General features: G+C 39.0%; 1 protein-coding gene across 6 annotated transcripts in view; it reads left to right on the plus strand.

Annotated features, from left to right (window-relative positions):
- Nucleotides 1-21726, plus strand: part of PLCB1 (phospholipase C beta 1) — a 661927-nt gene that overhangs the window by 205219 nt on the left and 434982 nt on the right. For all 6 annotated transcript variants that reach the window (XM_044385688.3, XM_044385692.3, XM_044385690.3 and 3 more), the window contains one exon: nucleotides 15275-15343. In XM_044385688.3, the coding sequence (XP_044241623.2) occupies nucleotides 15275-15343 (69 nt within the window). The remainder of the gene's footprint in view (nucleotides 1-15274; nucleotides 15344-21726) is intronic.

Below are 21726 nucleotides of genomic sequence, written 5' to 3' on the forward strand. Positions count from 1 at the left end.
AAAGGAAGAAAGGGAGAGAAAAAGACTTGGAAATGACCCTCATCTCTTCCATTCACATTCCATTTGTGAGAACTAGTCATAGGACCCTTTTACATAAAAGGGGTGCTGTGAGTTGTGGTTCCTGATTAGGTGGTGATTTTCTGTGATTCTCTACACTGTGTAAGGCAAAGTGCAAAATTTGGTGGTTAGCCAAAAGTCTGCATAGCCTGATAATGCTGACTTGCACGAGCCCACTCATCTGTATAGAGAAAAGAGTGGCACCATTATAACACAGTCCTCCTTAGTGATCACCAAGCATAATGGTGACATTGGCCCCTTAGGTTTGTATGCCCTTTAAATGGTTTAATAATAATTTCATCAGAAAATGTTTTTAAAGCAATTGGGAATGCTTATATATTATCAAAATAATATTAAGAAAATCACTAGTTACATACAGTCATAGGAATCAATGCTCTTTCATGTAACAAAAGAGTCTTTTAATGCTCTATTTTTCTTTTTAACTTTAAAAATAGAATTGCACAAAAGATAGGAGATAAAGTGAGAGCCATCGTGTCTGGAATTAATTTTTCCTTGTATTTGCGTTGATATATTCTCTCTCTCTCTCATTCTCTTTTCTCCCTTAGTCTCTCAATTTTCCATAATTAACGTATTTTCTTTAAAGAATAGCATCTGATAGTCATAAAAATCAATTTTTTTTAAAATAAGAAGATACACTTCTTCTGAGTGCTATAATGTAAATCTGACTGTTTACAAGTAAGGAAACTATTAAGAACCAGAAAGCCTGGTATTTCTTTTCAAATGCTCTTTGTTATGAATCTCTAAGTGTCCGTTCCAGTGGTTCTCAAACTTCAGAGTATATCAGAATCACCTGGAGAATTTGTGACAACAGACATTGCTGTATTGCCCCTCCAGAGTTTCCAACTCAGTAAGTCTGGGATAGGGCCCAGGAGTTTGTGTTTCTAACAAGTTCCCAGGTGATGCTGCTGTTGGCACTGTTCTAGGGATCCTACTTCGAAAACAACTGATGATTCTAACAAGTAATACCAAAAGAGGTAATGATAAAGGTATTACATCCATGCAGTTTCTCAAAGGTTGGACTATTTGATGTGTCCCAGCTTTTGTACTAAAAAAAAAAAATAATAATGCCGAAAGACATAAAGTGCTTAAGACTCAAGTTAATTTAATTCCATAATCATAAGGCAGAATAGTAGCAACTTTAGTACGTGGAGACTTCTGTATTTAATTTTGACTGACCCACATAGAGCAAGTGTGATTCATTTGACTCAAAATTGAAAACCCAAATAACCTATGTTGTGAAACACAGTAGGTGTTTATAATGGTGCCTAAAAGGAAACAAATTGCTTATTTGAGTGATAGGGAGGGATTAGGCCAAAGATATACAGGGAATTAGTTGCTCAGACATTAAGAAGCAAGAAAATTACAAAAACTTCATGGACAAGCAAGGTAGAATATTTTCAATAAACGTGAATCCAGGATCAGAGCTATACAGTTTTAAGAATTTTGTCCTGAGTATTTACTTACTTACAGAGAAAGTAATTCTGAGGCAGATTTATTTTTAGGGTTTACTTTTATCTAAGCAAGAAGAAATACATTGCGCAATAGTGAACAAATGGTCTGTCCCTTGAATGTTCAATGCTTATGTTAAAGATTCATGAGTTGTTTATTTGGTAAGATTATATACCTAGGGAAAGTGAATCTGGTCAAAATTGAGGCTTCATAAGAGATTATGAAATTCAGTTGTTCTAGACTCTAGATAATAATTTATCATAGGGGTGCCTGGTTGGCTCAGTCAGTTAATCGTCTGCCTTTGACTCAGGTCACGATCCCAGGGTCCTGGGATTGAGTCCTCCATCGGGCTCCCTACTCAACGGGGAGCCTGCTTCTCCCTCTGCCTGCCACTCCCCATGCTTATGCTCTCTCTCTCTTTGTCAAATAAATAAATAAAATCTTTTAGAAAATAAAGTAATTTATCATAAAACAAATATTGTGGAATGAAAGAACAAAAGTTATAGTGGATTCCATTTTGAAAGTATGGAGCCTCCCTGTAATGAGTACATAGGAATCACTTTGAAAGACAAACAACGGTGTTGATCAATAATGTGATTCTTTGAGGAGATGACCTGGAATGAGATACCTCCCACAGCAGGAAGGTAATACGCAAGCAGCGGAGGAAGGTAATGATATTTCTTCTATTTTGCCCTCCATGAAAAATTCTAATATGATTATTTTTTCTGAACTCCATTTACAAAGGAGGCATTAAACATGAGAATGTGTTTTGTTTTTTTTTTTAAAGATTTATTTGAGAGGGGAAGAGATATAGAGACAGAGAGAGAGTGCAGAGCAGGGGTAGGGAGAAGCTGGCTCCCCACGCTGAGCAGGGAGCCTAAGGAAGCCAGGCTCCATCCCAGCATGCTGGGATCATGACCTGAGCCGAAGGCAGATGCCCAACTGACTGAGCCACCCAGGCACCCCATACGTGAGAATGTCTTGATTTGAAGGAAGAAGACAATACAGAGAAATTCTACCCAGCATTTTGACAAAGACAGTTTTATTTGAGAGCAGTTCCACTCTCAATTGTTCCTTTTGATTGCCCAACTTAATATTTCAGAAAAGTTATCCAAGGACTAGCTTTTGTGGTTGTCTCTCTTGGCACCATTCTATGGCTTCTGTGGTTTTTCAGCGTTCTGCCTTGAGAAGGTGAAGTTCATGTGTAAGCATGCGCAGAAACCCACCGTCAGCGCCCTCAGTTTTTCAGGGAATCATGTCACAACTGCCATCATCATCAAGCAGCAGCCTCAGCAGCAACCCCCAGGAGGTAGAAGGAAGGGAGGTGGCCCTGGGGCCCTTCTGTTTCTTTCCCTCCTTCCCCATTTACCCTGTTTGGGTTCCTCCTTCCTGCCCTGACTCCATCCGGGAATGGCCAGCCTAGGAGATGACCCCAGTGTATCAGCTTTCCTTGTGCTCTAGGGCCATAATCTTGCTAGCTAGGAGAGATGGCTTGCCCTTTGGTTCCTCCTTACCCACCTTGCTCTTGTTCTCTTGTCTGTCTTCCTTCCTTCCTTCCTTCCTTCCTTCCTTCCTTCCTTCCTTCCTAGAAATATCTTTTGATATATACTAGAGAAGTACAGAAAAGAATATCTTTCAACTCTTTTTGCTTTAGTTGTTTGCATTACCTGAGAAACTACTTAATTCATGTACTTCTGTTTTCAGGCTGCAGTGTTATTCAATTTGTACTTTGGTCTCTCTGTTGCTTGCACTAACATTCTCCTTCCTTAACAATGTCTTCACTTATTCTCATTTCCAATTTCTAGTCACTGAATTTTTGAAAGATGCTATACTTCTCACCAACTGATAGAAATAAACTGCTCTGTGTTGCCACTTTGCAACCTTTTTAATGAAGGTAGTAAATGGTTGATTTCCTCAGGGAATTTCTTGTGAAAGTCAAGACAAAGATGTGTTGGAAGGAGATAAATGTCTTTTATTAGTTCTCTTTCTTTGTTCTGTTTCTGCCTACTGTTCTGAAGCTGAAATTAGAGTAAACAGAAGGCCTTATAAAAGGGTTTTTACAGGATATTTTCTTTCTCATTGTTATGTAGTGCAGATTTGAAGCATATACCTGTATTTCTCCATTGTTCCCTTTTTGGCTCCAAGTTCAAGAATTCCAACAAGATCATTTACTCAAACTTCCACTTGACAAATAGCCCACTGCCCATCTCCCAAATCCGCCCAGATCTTACTGGTAACTTAAAATCTTGTACTCTTCTTTAAAACATTTCACTTTTTAATAAATGTGTAGGAGGGTCCTAAAAATTCCCTCCTTTCCGCATTAGCTACTGAAGTCTTATCTCTGTACATACAATTTTAAGTCCCAATTTCATCTCTTTCTTCTAAATCTGTGCCAACTCTGAGTTATCCCAAGATTCCTGGTGGGTAAGCCTTCTGTTGTCACTTGTTTTTGAACTTTAGCCTTGCAGTACATATTAGTTTGAGCTCTTAATGATTACCAGGTCTTTTCTTTCCCTTCTTCCTACAGGTCTCTCCTCTCAAAAACTGTAACTCTTCAGTTTTACAGTCTTCCCATGTGTTGTCTGTCTTTCTTTCTTTCTTTCTTTCTTTCTTTCTTTCTTTCTTTCTTTCTTTGTATTTATTTACTTCTTTTAGAGAGAGAGCGAGTGAGCAAGTGAATACAGAGAGGGGCAGAAGGAGAGAGAGGGAGAGAAACTTTAGCAGACTCCTCGCTGAACTTGGAGCCCAAGGCAGGGCTTGATCTCACAACCCTGAGATCATGACCTGAACAGAAACCAAGAGTCGGACACCTAATGGACTGTGCCACCCAGGTGCCCCAGGCCATGTGTTGTCTTTCAAATCTGCCTTATCCCACTCTGGATCCGACTGCGATCGGATTTCACTTACTCCCTCTCCATTCACAGAGAGATGGTAATACTAAATTAATGCTGTTTGTGAAAATGCCTAGAACGGTGATGTTATTTATATAAAAATCCTTGTAAAAAGTCATCTTTATTCATTTTTAAGTAAAGTTTTGATGAACTTATGAAATGAATCCTTTTTATTCATCTTTGGAGTAAAGTTTGTATGTTCCCTTAAGGATAGATTTAGGGGAAAAAAAAAAAGCTGGAGTAGTAAGTGGTTGAAACTGGAATAAATCTTAACCAAAAAGAAAGTGACCTAAAATATAGTGGATAAGAACATATTTCTTTTTAGCTCTGAATATGACAAAAATGAACTTTGGTTTGGGAATTAGGTAAGCTGATGCTTTTTATAGTTTTTCTTCCTTTTTTTTTTCAGGAAGAAATATTTCTTCTTTAGAATCAGGCACTGCCTCTTGATTATGATGTGATGTGACAAAGCTTTTGAGAAAATTATTTGCATATTAGGTTAGATGATATATACTCATGTCTAGTTCCCAGGAAATGGTCAAAGTATTTTAAAACCTGATTAAGAATAATTCAGGATAAAATACAATGTACAGTGACTGACAGATTTCTGGAAGAATGCTCATTTAGTGCATTTATCATAATGATTATGACTATTTTCATAGAAAATTTAAGAATTCCAGAAATCTACAAAAATCTATCAAAAGCCAAAGAAAAGGATTAAGATAAAAATGTGATTTTTAAAAATAGTTTGTATGTGATTCAGAATATTTTTGAGTTTAACATGATTTTCTAAGTTGATTATTTGCAAATGGTAGCTGTGTTAGATCAGATTCTCCAAACAGACCCAAAGACAAGTGGTTGTTTGCAAGAGCTTTATTAAGGAGAAGCTCCTAAGACACAACTGTCAGAGAATGAGGGAAACAGGACAGTCTAGAGGGAGAAGACAACCAACAGTGCACTTTGAGGTGAAGTCCCTTCTTCAGTCTGGGGGTTTGCTCTGCCCCAAGGCAAGGTTGATGGGCATTTATGTTCCTGCACCTGGTGGGCATGAGCTCTGAGCTCTCTGTGGGGAAATAACCTCTCAGACACCTCCTGCTCTCTCTGCATCTTGGTAAGTAGCTCCATGAGGCCAAAGGTAGTCAAAGGCCATAGCTGTCCATTGTTAGGAGGGAAGCCTGCAAACATGGGGGAATGGATATCTAGCCAATAAAGGGGACCAGCAAGGATCCAGGTGGGCAACAGTGGAATTCCTACAGGAGCTTTATGAAAATTTTCTGAATAACTGGAAAATGAACCTGAGCTTAGTGAACTTTTTCAATCATTTATAGTTCTTGATAGGAACAGCTAGCCTTATTTATGTACTTGCATTAGTGTTGAGGTTGATCAACATTTGAATGAAAAGGAGTTTACTTCTGATGAATTTACAGTGCATAGGCAGTACATTGGGGATGATTGGTTGATCAATGCAGTGAATGGTCTTTTTCTGGGGGAAACACTCCCCATTAAACATATCCAGTCCTTATCCCTACTAATTAGCATGCAGAAAAGCTCAGTTGGATTTCTTTGTCTTACCAGAAAACCAAAAGTGATCTGAAGAAGGAAGTCTTCTTTGAAAAGAAAAAAGTGACATATTATTGCATACTTGTCAACTTAAAATATCTCATTTTGGAAGGCAGATTAACTCCTTGCGTATTCAGGATGTCGTGTGAGATTAAAAGGTCGTCAAAATCTGTGGTTGCTGCTCTTGCTGCATCTCATAAGTTCTGGTATATTGTGTTTTCATCTTCATCTGTCTCAAGATATTTTCTAATTTCCCTTTGATTTCTTTTTTGATCCATTAGTTTTTCAAGAGTGTGCAGTTTCATTTCCATGAATCACAGGTTTGTTTTTTTAGCCTTAGAATGTCCTTGATGAAGCAGTAAAAATTCTATAAAATCTTTAAAAAAAAAAAAAAAGTCCTGTCATTGCGAGAACATGGGGAGAGACATAGCACAATAAAATTCAAACCTTTAGGCAGAAAAATTTGTGATATATGGTTGAATAATAGCTGAAGAAGAAAAGTGAGACTATCTGGGTGGATTTTACAAAATGACTACCAGGAAAGGCAAGGATGGATACCATTTTTACATACTTCAGAAAATTTGGAAGTCACCGGGCATGCCATGATAATATGATTAAAGAGAAAAGAAAATACATTAGTTATCAGCCCAGATGTGTCATGCATAGGTTGAGTCAGAATATCTGGAAATAGGCCAAGCATCTTTAGAACCTCCCCTTGACTTCATCTAGTTTCTAGGGCCAAATGTGGAAATCACTGCTTCAGTTTATAGTGAAATTGATGGCACTGATGAACACAGTAGTCTGAAGAAGACTTTCCTCAGTTTTATTACCAGTTCTATAGTTGCTTATATGACTGTGATGCAAAAATTTCTTAAATGGATCTGGGCAGCTTGTCCATTGTCCTGCAGATGCCCTACAACAAGCTCTAGCTCTGGTTAATTTGCCTTCTCTATGGGCAGTTGTTGTCTCCATTTAATACCTAGGACAGAGGTTCTCAAATTCCACACTGCATCTGCATCACCCCAAAGCTTAATTAAAGTACAGATTCTGGGCCCCAACTCAAAGATTCTGATTCAGCCAGTTTACGATGAGACCTGAGAATTTGTGTTTTTCACATTTTCCAAGGTGATGTTGATGCTGATGGTATTAGTCCTGAGACCACGCTTTAGGAACCATTGGTCTAGGGAAATGAAAGAATTTAACTCATAGAAGCAGATAGGTGGTATGCTTAAATACTACATTTAGTTAAGGTTAAGGGACTAAAAGTGGCTTACACTACCAGATAACAAAGCGTAGCTGGCGTGGCTCTTCAACCATAGTGAAATAGGTGTAGACCTGAGATAAATTTTAGACAATTTAAAGGGAAAATCTGGCTACATTTACATCATCTGGACTTTTCAAGTGGAAACAGCTTGTGTGCCTGGTTAATCTATATCATTTCCGTATTTCTTTCCAAGTGACTTTTTATGGAGATCAGATTTTATGCTCCCACAAAATATCCACAAAGATAGGTTTAAGCATTTATGAAATTATTTGCCGAATGATGGATGCTCTTTCTTGTTAATCTGATTAGCCTGAAATGAGAACTTTTGCTGAGCACAGGCATAATAGACAATGTGACAATGCAATCTTTATCATTGTAGTCATAATTAAAAAAATATTCTGAGTCTTTAACAAATGCAATGTCATATTTGTCCATAAAAATGTGGTGAATCCCTCTATGCCTGTTAATAAATAAGAACTAAGAAAATAAAATATATTGTTTATTAACACCCAATATATTGCTGCTTTTATTCATCTTTAGAACACACACAGATTTTCCATGGTGATTATGGAGACTTTTTTATGTTTTTTTTATAGTGTCAAACAAATAAGGTTAAAATAAAGCCAGTAACTATTGTTTTAAATTTTACCAGTTTCATTCATCATTTTAGAAAATTGCTCGAAGATATGAATGCTCAAGAACCTTGGAATCACGTGTGGCATTTTCTGTACCCCACTCCCACCCTGACCTCCCTCCCTCCACCTGCCTTGTTATTAGGTTATAAATGCATCAAGTTATAAATATAAATGCTGTTAGAATTGTTTTATTAATTTTATGTCCAAATACAGCTTTGGTGCTATGGGTATAATTTTGTTTACCTGCATTAGTTTTGAACTTCAACAACTTTCTGTTATTACATGAATATATAAAAGTTTCTAGGGAGCTAAAGAAGAAAGTAAGAAGAAAGAAATTCGGCACTTGCATAACCAGGGGCTGACCTACCTTTCTAGTTATCTACAGAAAAAATTAACTAGGTATTTGCCAATATATTTCACGCTACCTTGTGGGGACACAGCTTGTGAAAATCAGTGTTACATTCTATTTATCATAATATTTTTCTTGTACATGGACAAAAATGTGTTCTTTTTAAAATTTATACCACTCAGTTAATGTTCCTGCTATTTTGTCAATACTAAAAAATAATTCTGTATTGGAATAAATAGGTCTGGGGGCATGCAGATTCTTTTTCCATTCTTTACTCAGTCTCAGTGATATTGGGTAATTGATATGTTTTCTCTGGGACTCAGTTTTCTAACGTGCAGTCTGTCCCAGCTCCATAAGTCTGCACTTCCATTAGAGTAATTGTTTCCTGTCGGACATATTTAAAAAAGATGACAGTATTGTAGTCGTGTGTATGCTGGGTAGAGTGCCAAGATATGTAAATTCACTTACATCCTTCTTTATAAGGTGCGTTAGAATGTGGAAACAGTGGGGGCAATGTATTTATTATCTATTGCTGTAAAGCAGATTATTGCAAAATTAGAGACTGGAAACAACAAACATTTATTATCTCCCAGTTTCTGTGGGTCAGGATTTCACCTGCTTCGGGTCTTACAGGCTGCATTAAGGTGCCTGCTGGGCTGTGTTCTCATCTGGAGCTGAAGTGCCTCTTCCAAGCTCATTCAGGTTGTTGCCACAATTCTGTTCTTTGTCATAGTGACACGGAGGCCCTCACCTCTTAGAGGTCTTCCCTTTTCACAGGCAACACACACCACAGCACGCAGGTGAGCATCTTTGCTGCCTCAGGTTTCTCACTTCTAGCTCCTTTTTTGAGAGGCTCACCCCGGATACCTCTCTTTGGGTTAAGTTTAGGTCACCTGATTGAAGACTTTAATGACACCAGCAAAATCCCTTCATATTTGCCAGATAAAGTAACATCACCATGGCAGTGATAGCCCATCATCTGTGCCGCATTCTGTTGTTAGAAGCAAGTCTCGGGTGCTGACTGCACTCAAAGGGTGGGGATCAGACAAAAGCATGGGTCTGGGCACAGCGGTCATGATGGCCATGTAGCAATTCTGCTTACAACAGGTAGGCCAGATGCTGAGATTTGTGATGCCATTGTACAAATGACCAACAGTTTTCGCTCAGCTTCTCCATTAGCTCTCTCGTTTGCACAGTGGAGGCCATTAGACTCATGTCACGGTGGTGTTGCAGGTGTTATAAAAGATGAGGTGATATATGCAAAGATTATCTCTTACAATTCTTGCCATCTTGTTGGTTCTTTGTTGTGAATAGCCATGATTACTATTGCTATTGTTATTATGAATTATATTACTTGACTTTGCCTCCTTTCATGGCAGGAAACTTTAACTGAATTGCTATAATTTTTCAGCTTTTATCTTGTTGGCTCAAACTATGTCGATAATTACGATACTACCCATCACACTTGAGCCATCTCATTGCCTTTTCTCCATTTTGGGTGTTAATCTAATTTTGCATTTAACTGTGACACATAAAGGTGAAAATCAGTTTTCTCTAGAAGTGGTCTTTCTTATTTTGGTTTCAAAGTTTTATGAAATGTCTCTAGAGTTTTAGATTTTCAGGTGCTGTTCCTTTTGTTCATTTGCATTCCGTATTCTTCTTCTGCATGTGTTACCTACCCATTTTTGGCTTTTCTACTAGGATCCTTTGCCTTTCACTTGGAATGGGAAATGTTGCAAGCATAAGACTTGATATGTATGCACTAGTCCCTGCTTGCTAAGTGGAGATCTTAGTTTAATATCTCCCTTGATTTAACAGCAGCCCAGTGAGGAAGGTGTTGCTGGCATCTACTTCTCTGTTAGACAGACAAGGATACAAGGCACAGACTTCTGTAGTAATTGGTTTGATAATGCATAGATTACAAATGATAATTCCCAGAGACAAGTTTTCTGCCCCCTAGATTTATGAAATTTTCACCATCTTAGTGGTTTAAATAAAGAAATCCAGATGTATCACCTTTCTCTTTTCTCTGCTGTGGTTGGTATTGATGACCTGTGTACCTCATCTCCATTGGTGTTGCCTACACCGAGGCTCTATTACAGACTTTGGGGAAGAAGACAAAATTGAAGGCTAGGGAACAAAGGAAACAAGAGAGTGAGAGAGACTGCAGGGATTTTTTTTTTTTTTTTTTGAGAGGTACACTACGCAGTTTTCACGCCCTCAGAAGTGGAATAAAGTAAAGGAACAAAGAGCTGAATCTACTTCATCTGCTTCTCTTTAAATTAAAACACTTCATTAAAGGATTCTAAAATATTTTTAACATTGGGCATTTTAGGGAGCTTTGGCAGTCAATAAAACGTATTAATGTCTTCTACTTTTGGTAAATCGAGGTTGAACAACTTAATGAATATCCCACATGTGGAGGTGTCCATAATCACCCCCCCACACCCAGCTGTTAATATCTTCCCTGTGAAATGTTTGTGACTGTAATTGCTGTGCTGATTATATATTGTGTGAACTTGAAGTACGTTATTATATTGGGTGACTAATGGAATTTGGTGACAATGCACAGAAATTGGTATTCTGGAAAAGAGTTGGTTTTTTAATTGTATTCTTTCTTGAGTTTGCAGTGCATTTCATGGCTCATCTACCTCACAGTGGGTTTGTGGCTGATGGATTGAAATCTTTCTGCTGAATAGTAAACATCAGAGATAATTTGGTCTTCCCTTAGCTTTTCTCATCACTCATTCAAAATATCAAAAATAAATCCTTGATTACTGTTAATTCACTTTCATCCATACTGACAAAGGGAGAAAGCACATCTGTCAACACTTCAGTGGATAAATGGGGGAGGGGTCCTAGAGGTGTGGTCTCCAAGCTTTGCAGGGGGCCATTGTGTGCCTTGGAAATAAAGGGGGTCCCTTAGTTCATTCTTCTTTTACTGGTCAAGGTAGCCCCCAGGCCTTTGGGCACTCTAATCCCCCTTCCATTGTTGGATGGGTTTAGAGGTGAGAAAGAACCAGTTTCCTTCTTTTGCTTTTCTAAAGATGTCTCTGATGTTATTAAGTGTAAAATAAAGGGTATATAGTATAACATTTTCAGCAAACATAAACTGATGTCAGGGATTGCTTAAATTTGTGAACAGAGACATTTGCTTTTATAGGGTGAAATTTAATGCTAAGAACACTTATTAGGATAGGTGTTGATGCCATCTGTCATTCAGTAGTTTTTCTTCAATTAAACTGAACTGAAGCCTAGATTATTCACCAGTAGGCACACTTTTGCAGTCAGTAAGTAAAATATTTTTATTTGACACTTTCCTGTGTAAAGAAATGACAGTTGTAGATTCTTCCTACGAAGTATTGCAACATATAAGTAACGTATAATTTTATCAATCATATTCACCTAAAAAACCTTATGATAACAACCACATGAATGAGTGTATATCAGTGCTTGTCAAAGTGTGGTCTGTGTACCAGCAGCATCCACATCACCTGAGAGCTTATGAGAGATGCAGATTCTCAGGCCTATCCTAGTCCCCTGAACCAGAAACTGATGGATGGCCCCCAGCCAGTCTGTGTTTTAACAGGCTTTCCAGGTGACTCTAATACAGGCTAAGGTTTAGAAAGGATATAGAAAGGGTTATCCTGCTCATTTTATAGATGATACAGTTGATGCTTGGTATGGGACTATGATTGGTTGAATACATGACCAGTAAATTTTAGGGCCCTTCCTCCAACCCAGGCTTTCTACTTAAACATCAGGTGACCTCCCTCTCTTAAGGAAATGAGTAAAGGAATAGTGAATTCCATAAAGCTGGAAATCACTCTCTCTTAAATGAACCGAGAAAGGGGACATTTCACTGCTTTCTAATAATGAGAGTGAGTTGTTCAAACTATTAACTTGAGAAAATTAACCTAGAAAAAGTTTTAATGATACAAGCAACATTTTTTTGGTCCTGTGCATTGAGTTCCACATTTTCTTCTTAGTGAAGGAGACAGAATAGGCTGTAGTTTAACCCCAGAGGGGAGGCTGTTGCATGTTAATAGGAGTGGGAGACACTATTTTAATCATTGCTTTCTACTCCAGTGAGTCCATGGACAGCTTTTCCACCGGGGTCTTTCCCACGCCACATTACCCACGTTGATAGTGCCCTGCGGTGGTTTTCCTGCACACACAATTTTACATGCAGGCGAGAGAAGTTTCTTTAGTCGCTGTGGTATCGGAATGAATCCCCAGGGCAGCTGGCGTTAAGTACCCCTCTGTGACTTGGGGAATGAACGTTTCCTCTTGAGCTGAGAGTAGAAAACAGTGTTCATTATCTGTAATGTAAAAGTCTATATAATGACTCCTGCTAAGATCTAGTTCTTTGTGAACTCAATTTGGGCTTTGTGTGTATAAACAAATAAGTAAAGTTTAAGTCTATTGTTTGCTCAACTGGGAGGAACTTCCTTGAATAGAAAATGTGGCTATAAAATTAGGTTCATGTATTATGTATGTGTGTGTGGTTTCTATCCAACATATCTGTAAAACATCGTGTAACATATATGAAAAAGTGTGCCACACAAAAATGTTGGTGTTTTATGGATAATGATAATTCTCCTGGCACCCCTGTTGTGTATCTCGAGTGACTTGTGACTGCGCACATTTCCTGCCTCTGTGCATTTGCACCTACTGTTTCCTCTTCCTCTATCCCTCCTGCCGTACCCCCCCACCCCGCCCCGCCAAACCACAAAATTGTAAGGCTGGCAAACTGTTTCTCATCCTTGTGTATTAGCTGAAAAGATGTCATAGCCCACATCTGCAGTGTACTTTGAAATGTCTCCTTTAGAGTATAATAATTAGTTTAGTGCAAGAGGTGCTCAAAACAGGTGTCTGTTTTCTGTATTGCTGGTGTCATTCCTCAGTACCAAGCCTGTACCTGACACGCTGTAGCATTTGATAAATAATGCTCCAGGGAATTGGTGACTGGCATTTCCACTTGGATAAATCCCTCAAACCAACATCTCCAAAAATGTATCATCATTTTGCCCAAACTTCCAAGTCCCAGTTTGGAATATGGAAACCCTAGGGCTATTCATGATTCCTCTCTTCCCTTTAGGCAGTTCTACCTCCATAGTATGGCTCTCATCTCTTTTCCAGTTACCTCTACCTTCATTTGGTCTCCTCTGTCTCAAATGTCCACTTGGTTCTGGTCTTCCAGTTGAAGCTTCTTCAAGCCTGGTTCTCTTCCTGTTTTTGTCCTTCCAACACAAGTTTTGATTGTCTTGCTGTGAAGATAAGAAACCCAGACAAGATGGTCCATCTTCTCAGGTCTGAGGACTTTATTATGCATTTGCCTAAGTGAAGCATTGAGCCCTGCATTGATTCCATTCTTTTCCAACACTCATGAGGTGACCTTCAGTATTGTGGATGGTATGGCATTAGGGGAACTACAACACCAGTTATTCTGTCCCGCAAGACCTTTGCTGGGTGGTTACCTGTCACACCTCAGAGTTTGGGAGGATTTCCAGAGTCATGCATGGCAAGGAATGGGTTAAGGGATCCACTAAAATGGGGAAAAGTAAACTTAGACAGCCAGGGTGAGCAAAAGAAAAGAAGGCACTGTTTCTTCTCCTGCCTTCACATAGAAGGTGTGTGGGAGCCAGGTGTTCTGTTGGACCTGCTGTGTGGTTTTGTGTCCCAGTGGAGAGACTCCACCTCCTCCATGACTGTTATACTATAATCATCAGATCACCCTTAGGTGCAAAAAATGAATCAGACCATTTTTGCACTGAACATTTGGAATTGGTGGCAGCTGTTTGAAGGAATTGTTTGGGAAGCCTAGCTACAAGTACTTGCGGGACATTAAGACCTATAAAAAATTACACCCACTCCTGTTCAGAGAGTCTGAATAGCTGAATGATGACACAGTGCGGTGTAGTGTGTACTTACATAATTCGATGACGTGTGTGTGTCACAGACCTCATGGCTCAGTGTGCTAAGATGGACTCTCGGGGTTTCCATCTGTTTGCCTGTATCCCTTTCTGGTATCATCCCCCATGACTTTTCTTCATATGTTCTGTGCCCCAGCAATGGAACATTGAATGTTGCCCATGAGAATCCCCTCCCACACTGCCATTACATCTTCCCTGTATGATTCCTTCTTCCTGGATGCCCTCTATCCCCTTCCACCTCCCTACCCTTTCCTCCTGCAATGTTCTCCATCTCTGAGCATCTAAAGGCTGTGAATACCTCAAGGTTCTGCCCAAAACTCTGGTCCTTTCTTGTCGTGATTTTGCCAGTGTTATGCATTCCAACTCCTCTTCTCCATGCTCAAGGATTCTTCCATGGACCCTGGGGGAACAACTTTCTTTTCTCTGTTGACCCCCATAGCAGTTAACTTTAAAGTTGTCATGAATACACTTTCCTTTGTCTTATCCATATACATTTCTTTACTCCCTTTTTTGATGGCAAGTCCATCCAGAGGAGCTATCATATTGTATGTATTTTTATCCTAGAGTAACTTGATTTTATAGGTGTTCAGTAATATATAATGAATAAATGAAAAGATTAGGGCATAAGATAGGTGTGCTAAAGGCTGGGGAAGGGTCAGGTGGGTGAAGCAGATTTATCTTTTTCCCTTGGCCAGGTAAGCTGATGGGAGCCTCTCCTTCCACCCCTCTTCCCCAATACCCCATGCCACACACATATCCTCATGCTAAGACTGACTCAGGATTATTTTTCAACTACGGGACAGGAAGGCCTCCATCATCATGACTTAGAAATGGCTTGTAGTATATATAGACTGGGGTCCCTAACCACGCCCATTATACTTTCAAAATGTCTTAGAACATATAATAAACCGAACAGTTAGCAGTTAGCTATCTAGTTGTTTCCATTCCAATTCGATTGGTAAACGATGTGAGAGAAAAAATATCCTAACTGCAGAGAAATCTTCAGGCAGGTCTCTAGATAACATTATTTTTTGAAAAGTGATGTCAATGATATAAAACAAAGAAAAGAGATCTGTGTGGATGCTTAACAATTTCACGTTTTTGCCTTCCAGGAGACGGAGCTGTTAGATCTCAGCCTTGTCAAGGATGCGAGATGTGGGAAGCATGCCAAAGCTCCCAAGGTAGGAAACAGAGCATTGTGCACGCACCAGATGCTGCTTTGATTATTTAGCTGTGTCATGGTATCAATTAATTGCCCCAACTAAAAGTTTCTCCGATGCGGATGTTGTAAAACACAATAAAACGGCCAGTCCTTCCAGAAGCCTCCATGCCCTAAACATTCCCACTTTCTTTAAAAGAAGGTAACAGGGAGTAAATATGTAAGCATTTGGACATGGGGGCTTGCTCTCTGTGCTTTAATTTTGGTTTTGTTTGAAAAATAGATCATGATGCCAGAGTTGGCTAGGTAATTCTCAATAGTTAAAATGTGCTTAAAGTTACTTGCAAACTTCCTTGAGCCTTCTATGCATACATGAACTAACCTTTAGACATGATAAATAAGACCCTGTAGTTCAAATGTTTTGCAACTGCCATCATTCCATTCACGAAGCCAAAGGGTGTGAAGTCCTTCTACAAATGTCACTAGTGAACACCTGCAGAACTTTGGGATCTGTTGTGTGGCCCGTCAATTCATTTTCATTTGAAAAGCTTACTGCAGACATATTCAAAGCAGTGTTTGCAGTGTATTTATTTTTTGAAGATTGTTTAAAAATGTTGAATAAAGAACATACATATATTTTTTAAATTTAGATTATCTGGTGGAGTCTAGTAACAGAATGTGTTGACTTGCCATGAAAGTGGGAAACTTCTCCTTATTGTATTTAAATCTTAGTACTCTAAATACTTCCTTTCTAGCAAAGATAATATTGTCAAATAGGGAAGTACAGGTGCCATTCAGGAACTCCTGCCTCTTACCATAATTGATATAAAACTAGTGATTTTCTATTTAAGTATCTGCCTGCAACTTTTGTTTTATTCTTTAAAAGTCAAAATACTTTCTTTGACATCAAAAATGATCTGTTGCTGTGGAGAGGCAGAAAGAAAAAAAAATCACCTGGAATGATTATTCTTCAGATACGTAATAGTGCAATAGTTGCTGGCAAATTCTGCCATGGAACAAACACCCAAATACTGCTTTTACTGCTGTAGGAGTTAAGCTCATCTATAGGAAAACATGAAAAATGAATAGATAGGAAAACCCGAATTACTTTCGCGAAGGTTTCTCTTAAGTGTTTTTATGGGCAAACCTTGTCTATTATTTGCCTTCACTTCTTAGTAATAGAATAGAATTGCAGTTGTTTGATCTTTTAATTTTGTAGCAAGCTTGTCATTATTAATGCTTCGTTGGTGATTCAGAATTGTTCAGTTTTTGGTGTAGGAAGGAAATTCTATCTTCTTCTTTCCCCAAAAGTGTTCCAGCCAACTTTCATGGAAGCCCGTTAGTTCCAAGAACTTTATTGATAACATAGTTATAAAGTTTGCCTTTGAATGCAAATGTATTGGCTTAACGTGAAATTTCATGATCAATATTGGTTAAAGACTGCTGCCTACACTCTATCAGACCTCCTTTGTCTGCAGGCATCAGAGGTGGAGCTTAGCTGTGGGGCTTCCCTCTCTCAATTTCATTACAGTAGCACTCAGCCTGCTTATCAGTTCAGTGTTTCATTTATGAATGTGGTTGGATACATGTCTATTGAATGATGACAAATGAACAGAACTAGGGTCTGTTCTGTGCTCAGCTGATAAATCACTATTAGACCCTAAAATACTTCTCTTAAGGACAGATGTGGGCACTCAGAATACTCTGGCTTTTACTGTTTTTTTTCCACTAAAGATTGGTTTCTCTGTGAATTATCCATGTTCGTGGCTTTTTTCCCCTTCCGTTCCTTGCTAGTGTTCAAGAACTTCCGTCGACTTTAATATTTTAAAACCTGCGTTCTGTTGTGTGACATTCCTGAGACTCAGGCGTCCTCATGGGCTACATGGTGATCATACTAATGACAACAATAACAGTAATTATAATAATAATAACGAATGGGCACTTCATATCATTGCCATAAGGACTGAATGGAAATTCATTAGCAAATATTTAGCAGAGGAGTTCTCAAATTTGACTGCTTGTGGAATCACCTGAGAGCTTTAAAAAATGGTGATACCTGTTTCCTACCCCCAGAGATTCTGGCGTAAGTGTAGTGTGGATTTTTGAAAAGGAGATTTGTAGCAAAATTTGAGCACTGCTGCCTTAACTTATCACTGCTATTTAATAAGCACTGGTTAAATATTAGCCACTGTTACTGGTGTTATCATTATTTTTGTATTTATTATTATTAAAAATTTCAATCAGGTTTGCAGAAAGTCAGTTTTTATTTCACTTAATGTGGAAAACTATGTTGTAAAGAGAGATTGGGGGAGGGGCTTGGCTGAAAGGGGCTTTGTGGGTTGACACTCAGGAAAGAAGGTGATATTACTATCAGTTTAAAAGTCTTTCAGTTGCAAAAGAAAACTCCAGCTCAAACTGGATAAATAAAAAAATATTAAAAATTACTGGAATGCATTAAAAATTCCAGTGGAAGTGTGGGGTTCGGGTGAAGGCTCACACAGCTGCTCAGAAACTGTCACCAGGGAATAGGTACTTCTTTCTCTTGCCAGTCTGGCTTCCAAGGTGCTGGAAGCAATTCCTCTTCCATCCTCAGGATCCCCTTGGTGGCCATCATCTGCTTACCATCACTGGCAGCTCCAGGCTTCACCAAGTAGCAGCAGTTCAATAGGGGAATGAAAAGAGAGACCAGCTTCTCGAATATAACCACCTTGTAGAAGGAGGCTAATGGCCCTGGGGGCCGGGATGGGGTGGGGCTGGGAGATAAATAAGAGGAGATCATTGGTATTGGCTAGAATAAAAGCAGCAGGACTGGGAGCCTAAGATTAAAAAGTGTCAAGATAATCAGCATGGAGTGAGAGAAGCGTGGAAACTCAGGATGGGTAGGCAACCTAACGTGAAGAGAGATTGATTGGAAGACATTCTGGGGACTTTATAGACCATAAAGGAAGGAAGAACATGTGTGGAGCAGATATTATTTATCAAAATACTCAGGCACCCCGCAAATATTTGTCTGTGTATTCGTATTATTTTTGTTTTTCACAGTATCTCATTACATAAAAATTCACGATCTAGCTGAAGATGAACTGTTTTCTATGCCTGCTGTGACTGGAAATAACATTTATAAGAAATGGAAAGGCTTCTATGTGTTGCCCCGTTAATGAATTTTAAATGTCGACTCCCAACACAGTATATGCAATTCCAGATTGGCTTTTCTTTATGCAGCCTTTGTTCTAGTTATCAGTTTCAAAATTTCTCACTGGAGAGAAATTGGAAGATTTTTATCCACATGTAAAAAAGTAAAAGAGAAAAAAAATGTTTTATTCTTTGAAATGTAAAAGGTGTTTATACCTCCTTCTTTGCTCTCTCTCTGCCTCCCTCCCAGGCTTATTAAGCACATATAGAGGCAAAGTGCTATGGGATATGCATCTTGCATATGCTAGCTACACATATTCTCTGGGTCTTCATTTCAAAAAGAGCTTTACTTTTAAAAAGAGGGTTTATCACTGTGCTTTCTGATCTATTAGTGGTGGTTCCTCACCCAAGCAGATCAGTTTCATGGCTCATGTACAGCATTAATAAAATGAAATAGATCTGACTAGAATGAAAAATACCAGCATCTTGTGCAGAGCAAGTTGTGAAACTTGTTTCGTGAATGTGAATGTATGTTCTGGATCCCAACATGAAGTGTATTTTTTTACTAGGGACCACATCAGAAAGGTTTCAAAAAATGCTGCTGAAAAGATGGTTTCTTTATCCTCGTATTCTTAGGGCCTAGTCCATCTGTAGGTGTACTGAAAAGTAGATGGAACCATCTACTATACATGTAGACGTGGATTGGGGTGCCAGCAGCTCTGCCGGTAACGCGCTTCTGTCTGTGACTCCACTTTCTTATCTATGAAATGGGGTGGGGGGGGCACAGGATTTTACGTGTGTAAATTGGGTTAACCCTTGTTTCCAGCTTTTAAAATGAGAAGTTGGGGTGCCTGAGTGGCTCAGTCGGTTAAGCATCCGACTCTTGGTTTCGGCCCAGGTCGTGATCTCATGGTCCTGGGATCCTGCCTGTGTTGGGCTCTGTACTCAGTGGGGAGTCTGCTGGAGATTCTCTCCCTCTGCCCTTCCCCTGACTTGTGCTGTCTCTCAAATAAATAAGTCTTTTTTTAAAATGAGAAGTTAATCAAGCCAAGGCACTCCATCTTACAGATTATAAAACTAATGTTGAGAAGTTTGCATAACCTAAAGCTTCTTACCTTCGTTGTAGAAAATCAGGTGAACTTAGTAAAAACATCAGGTCACATTTTAACCAAGGTAAGGTGCAATGCAAACAAAAATAAAAGAAAGGAAGAAAGATTTATGTGAAATTTTGCACGTGTCTTCTTGAAAGCAATTGTAGGATTGCTTTGGACTCCATAGAGACCCTGTGATTACAGAGGCTGTCTCAGATTTCCAACACGAAAACTGCTGCTGACATTCACTCTCAATAATACTATTGAGTAGCAATACCATTGAAAAATATTTCTATAGTCTTGCTTTCAAATTGTGTGAAGAAAACTGCTTCACGTACTTAGCTGACAATTAACCAATTTATTCTATTGATAAAGGGCAGTTTATTTCAGATGTGTAATGTTAATTGGAATACAGGTTGTATATATCTAGATTACAATAATTCTATGTGTCATATAGTATCATTAGAATCGTGTAAGATAGATTACAGTAAAATGAAATTTTAAAAATTGATCAGCTTTTGTTTTCCTAATCCCTAAATTAAAATGATAGCTTTTAAAGTCATTTAGGCAGATTTGTAAAGCAATGTGCCCCATAGTGTCTAACCCTACAAGCAGACTCCAGCATCTCACTGGGTTGGGGAAACAGGTAACAGATAAGTGAGACACCCAAAGGAGGACAGAGACCATTGACCGTGAGTGGTGGAGACCATTGACCATGAGTGGTGGAGTATTTGCTGCTTTCCAAAGTCATAATGGAGTATGTTCTCTTCACAAGATGAGGTGATATGAACGGAGATGTTCATTAGGAAAAAGAGCAGCAGGGGCGCCTGGGTGGCTCAGTCGTTAAGCGTCTGCCTTCGGCTCAGGGCGTGATCCTGGCGTTTTGGGATCGAGCCCCACATCAGGCTCCTCCGCTAGGAGCCTGCTTCTTCCTCTCCCACTCCCCCTGCTTGTGTTCCCTCTCTCACTGGCTGCCTCTCTCTGTCAAATAAATAAATAAAATCTTTAAAAAAGAAAGGAAAAAAAAAAAAGAGCAGCATTCCAGGCAGAGAGCAGAGCAAGAGCAAAGGCCCTGAAGTGGGAATATTCTTGGTATATTTGAGGAGTAGCAAGGAGGCCATTTGGTTACAGTAAAGTGCAAGACAGAAAGGATGATAAAGTCCAAGAAGTAGCCGGGGTCCATATTAGTCTGGCCTTGTAAACAATGCTAATGACTGTGGTTTTTTCTTCTGAGAGACCTAAGAAGGGATCTGAAAGTTCTGAGCAGAGTAGTGATAAGATCTGATTTTGCTTTTTAAAAACATCACTGGCCACTCACTGCATGAAGCGTAGACCATAGAATATAAAGGAAGAAAAAGAAAGGAAGAAGAAGGGACGCCAACCAAATGGCTATTGCAAATATCTGGGGCAGTGTCGATAATGATTTTGACTGAGAGGTGTAGAGCTAATGGGAAAAAAATGTCAGAATCTGAATTGGAAGGTGGCACCACAAGGTTTGCAAATGCACTGGATGTGAGGCATGAGAAAAGAATTCAAGAACAATACTTAGTGTTTTGACCTGGGAGAGTAGAAGAATTGAGTTGCCACGTCCTAAGTTGGGAAGCAAGAAGCACATTTAATCACAAAAACTCAGAGTTTGGTTTTTTTGATATTTAAAGTTTGAGGTGCCTATTAGACTTCTATCTGATGATGGCGTATTTGGATATACTGGTGTTCAGGGGCAAGGTTGGCCATGGAATTGTAAGTGATTATTTAAATCTCAAAGCTAAGGGAGGTCTCTTAAGGAATGTAGGTATAGAGGAAAAAAAGGCTGATGCCTGATCCCTGGGACCTTCAGCATTTCAACTTTGAAAAGATGAAAAAAGAGCCAGGAAAGAGACTGAGAATGGTATATACCCAAGAGAACTGAAAGCAGGGGCTTCAAACAGATATTTGTACACCAGTGTTCACAGTAGCATTATTCACAATAGCCAAAAGGTGGAGACAACTGAAATATCCATCAATAGATGAACGGATATACAAAATATGGCGCACACACACACACACACACACACACACACACACACACAGAGTGGATTATTATTCAACCTTAAAAAGGAATGAAATTCTGACACAGGCTCTAACATGGATAAACTTTGAAGACATTCTGCTAAGTGAAATAAGCCAGACATGAAAGGACACA

The sequence above is a fragment of the Ursus arctos genome, unplaced genomic scaffold, assembly GCF_023065955.2.
Source record: "Ursus arctos isolate Adak ecotype North America unplaced genomic scaffold, UrsArc2.0 scaffold_16, whole genome shotgun sequence".
Lineage (NCBI taxonomy): Eukaryota > Metazoa > Chordata > Mammalia > Carnivora > Ursidae > Ursus > Ursus arctos.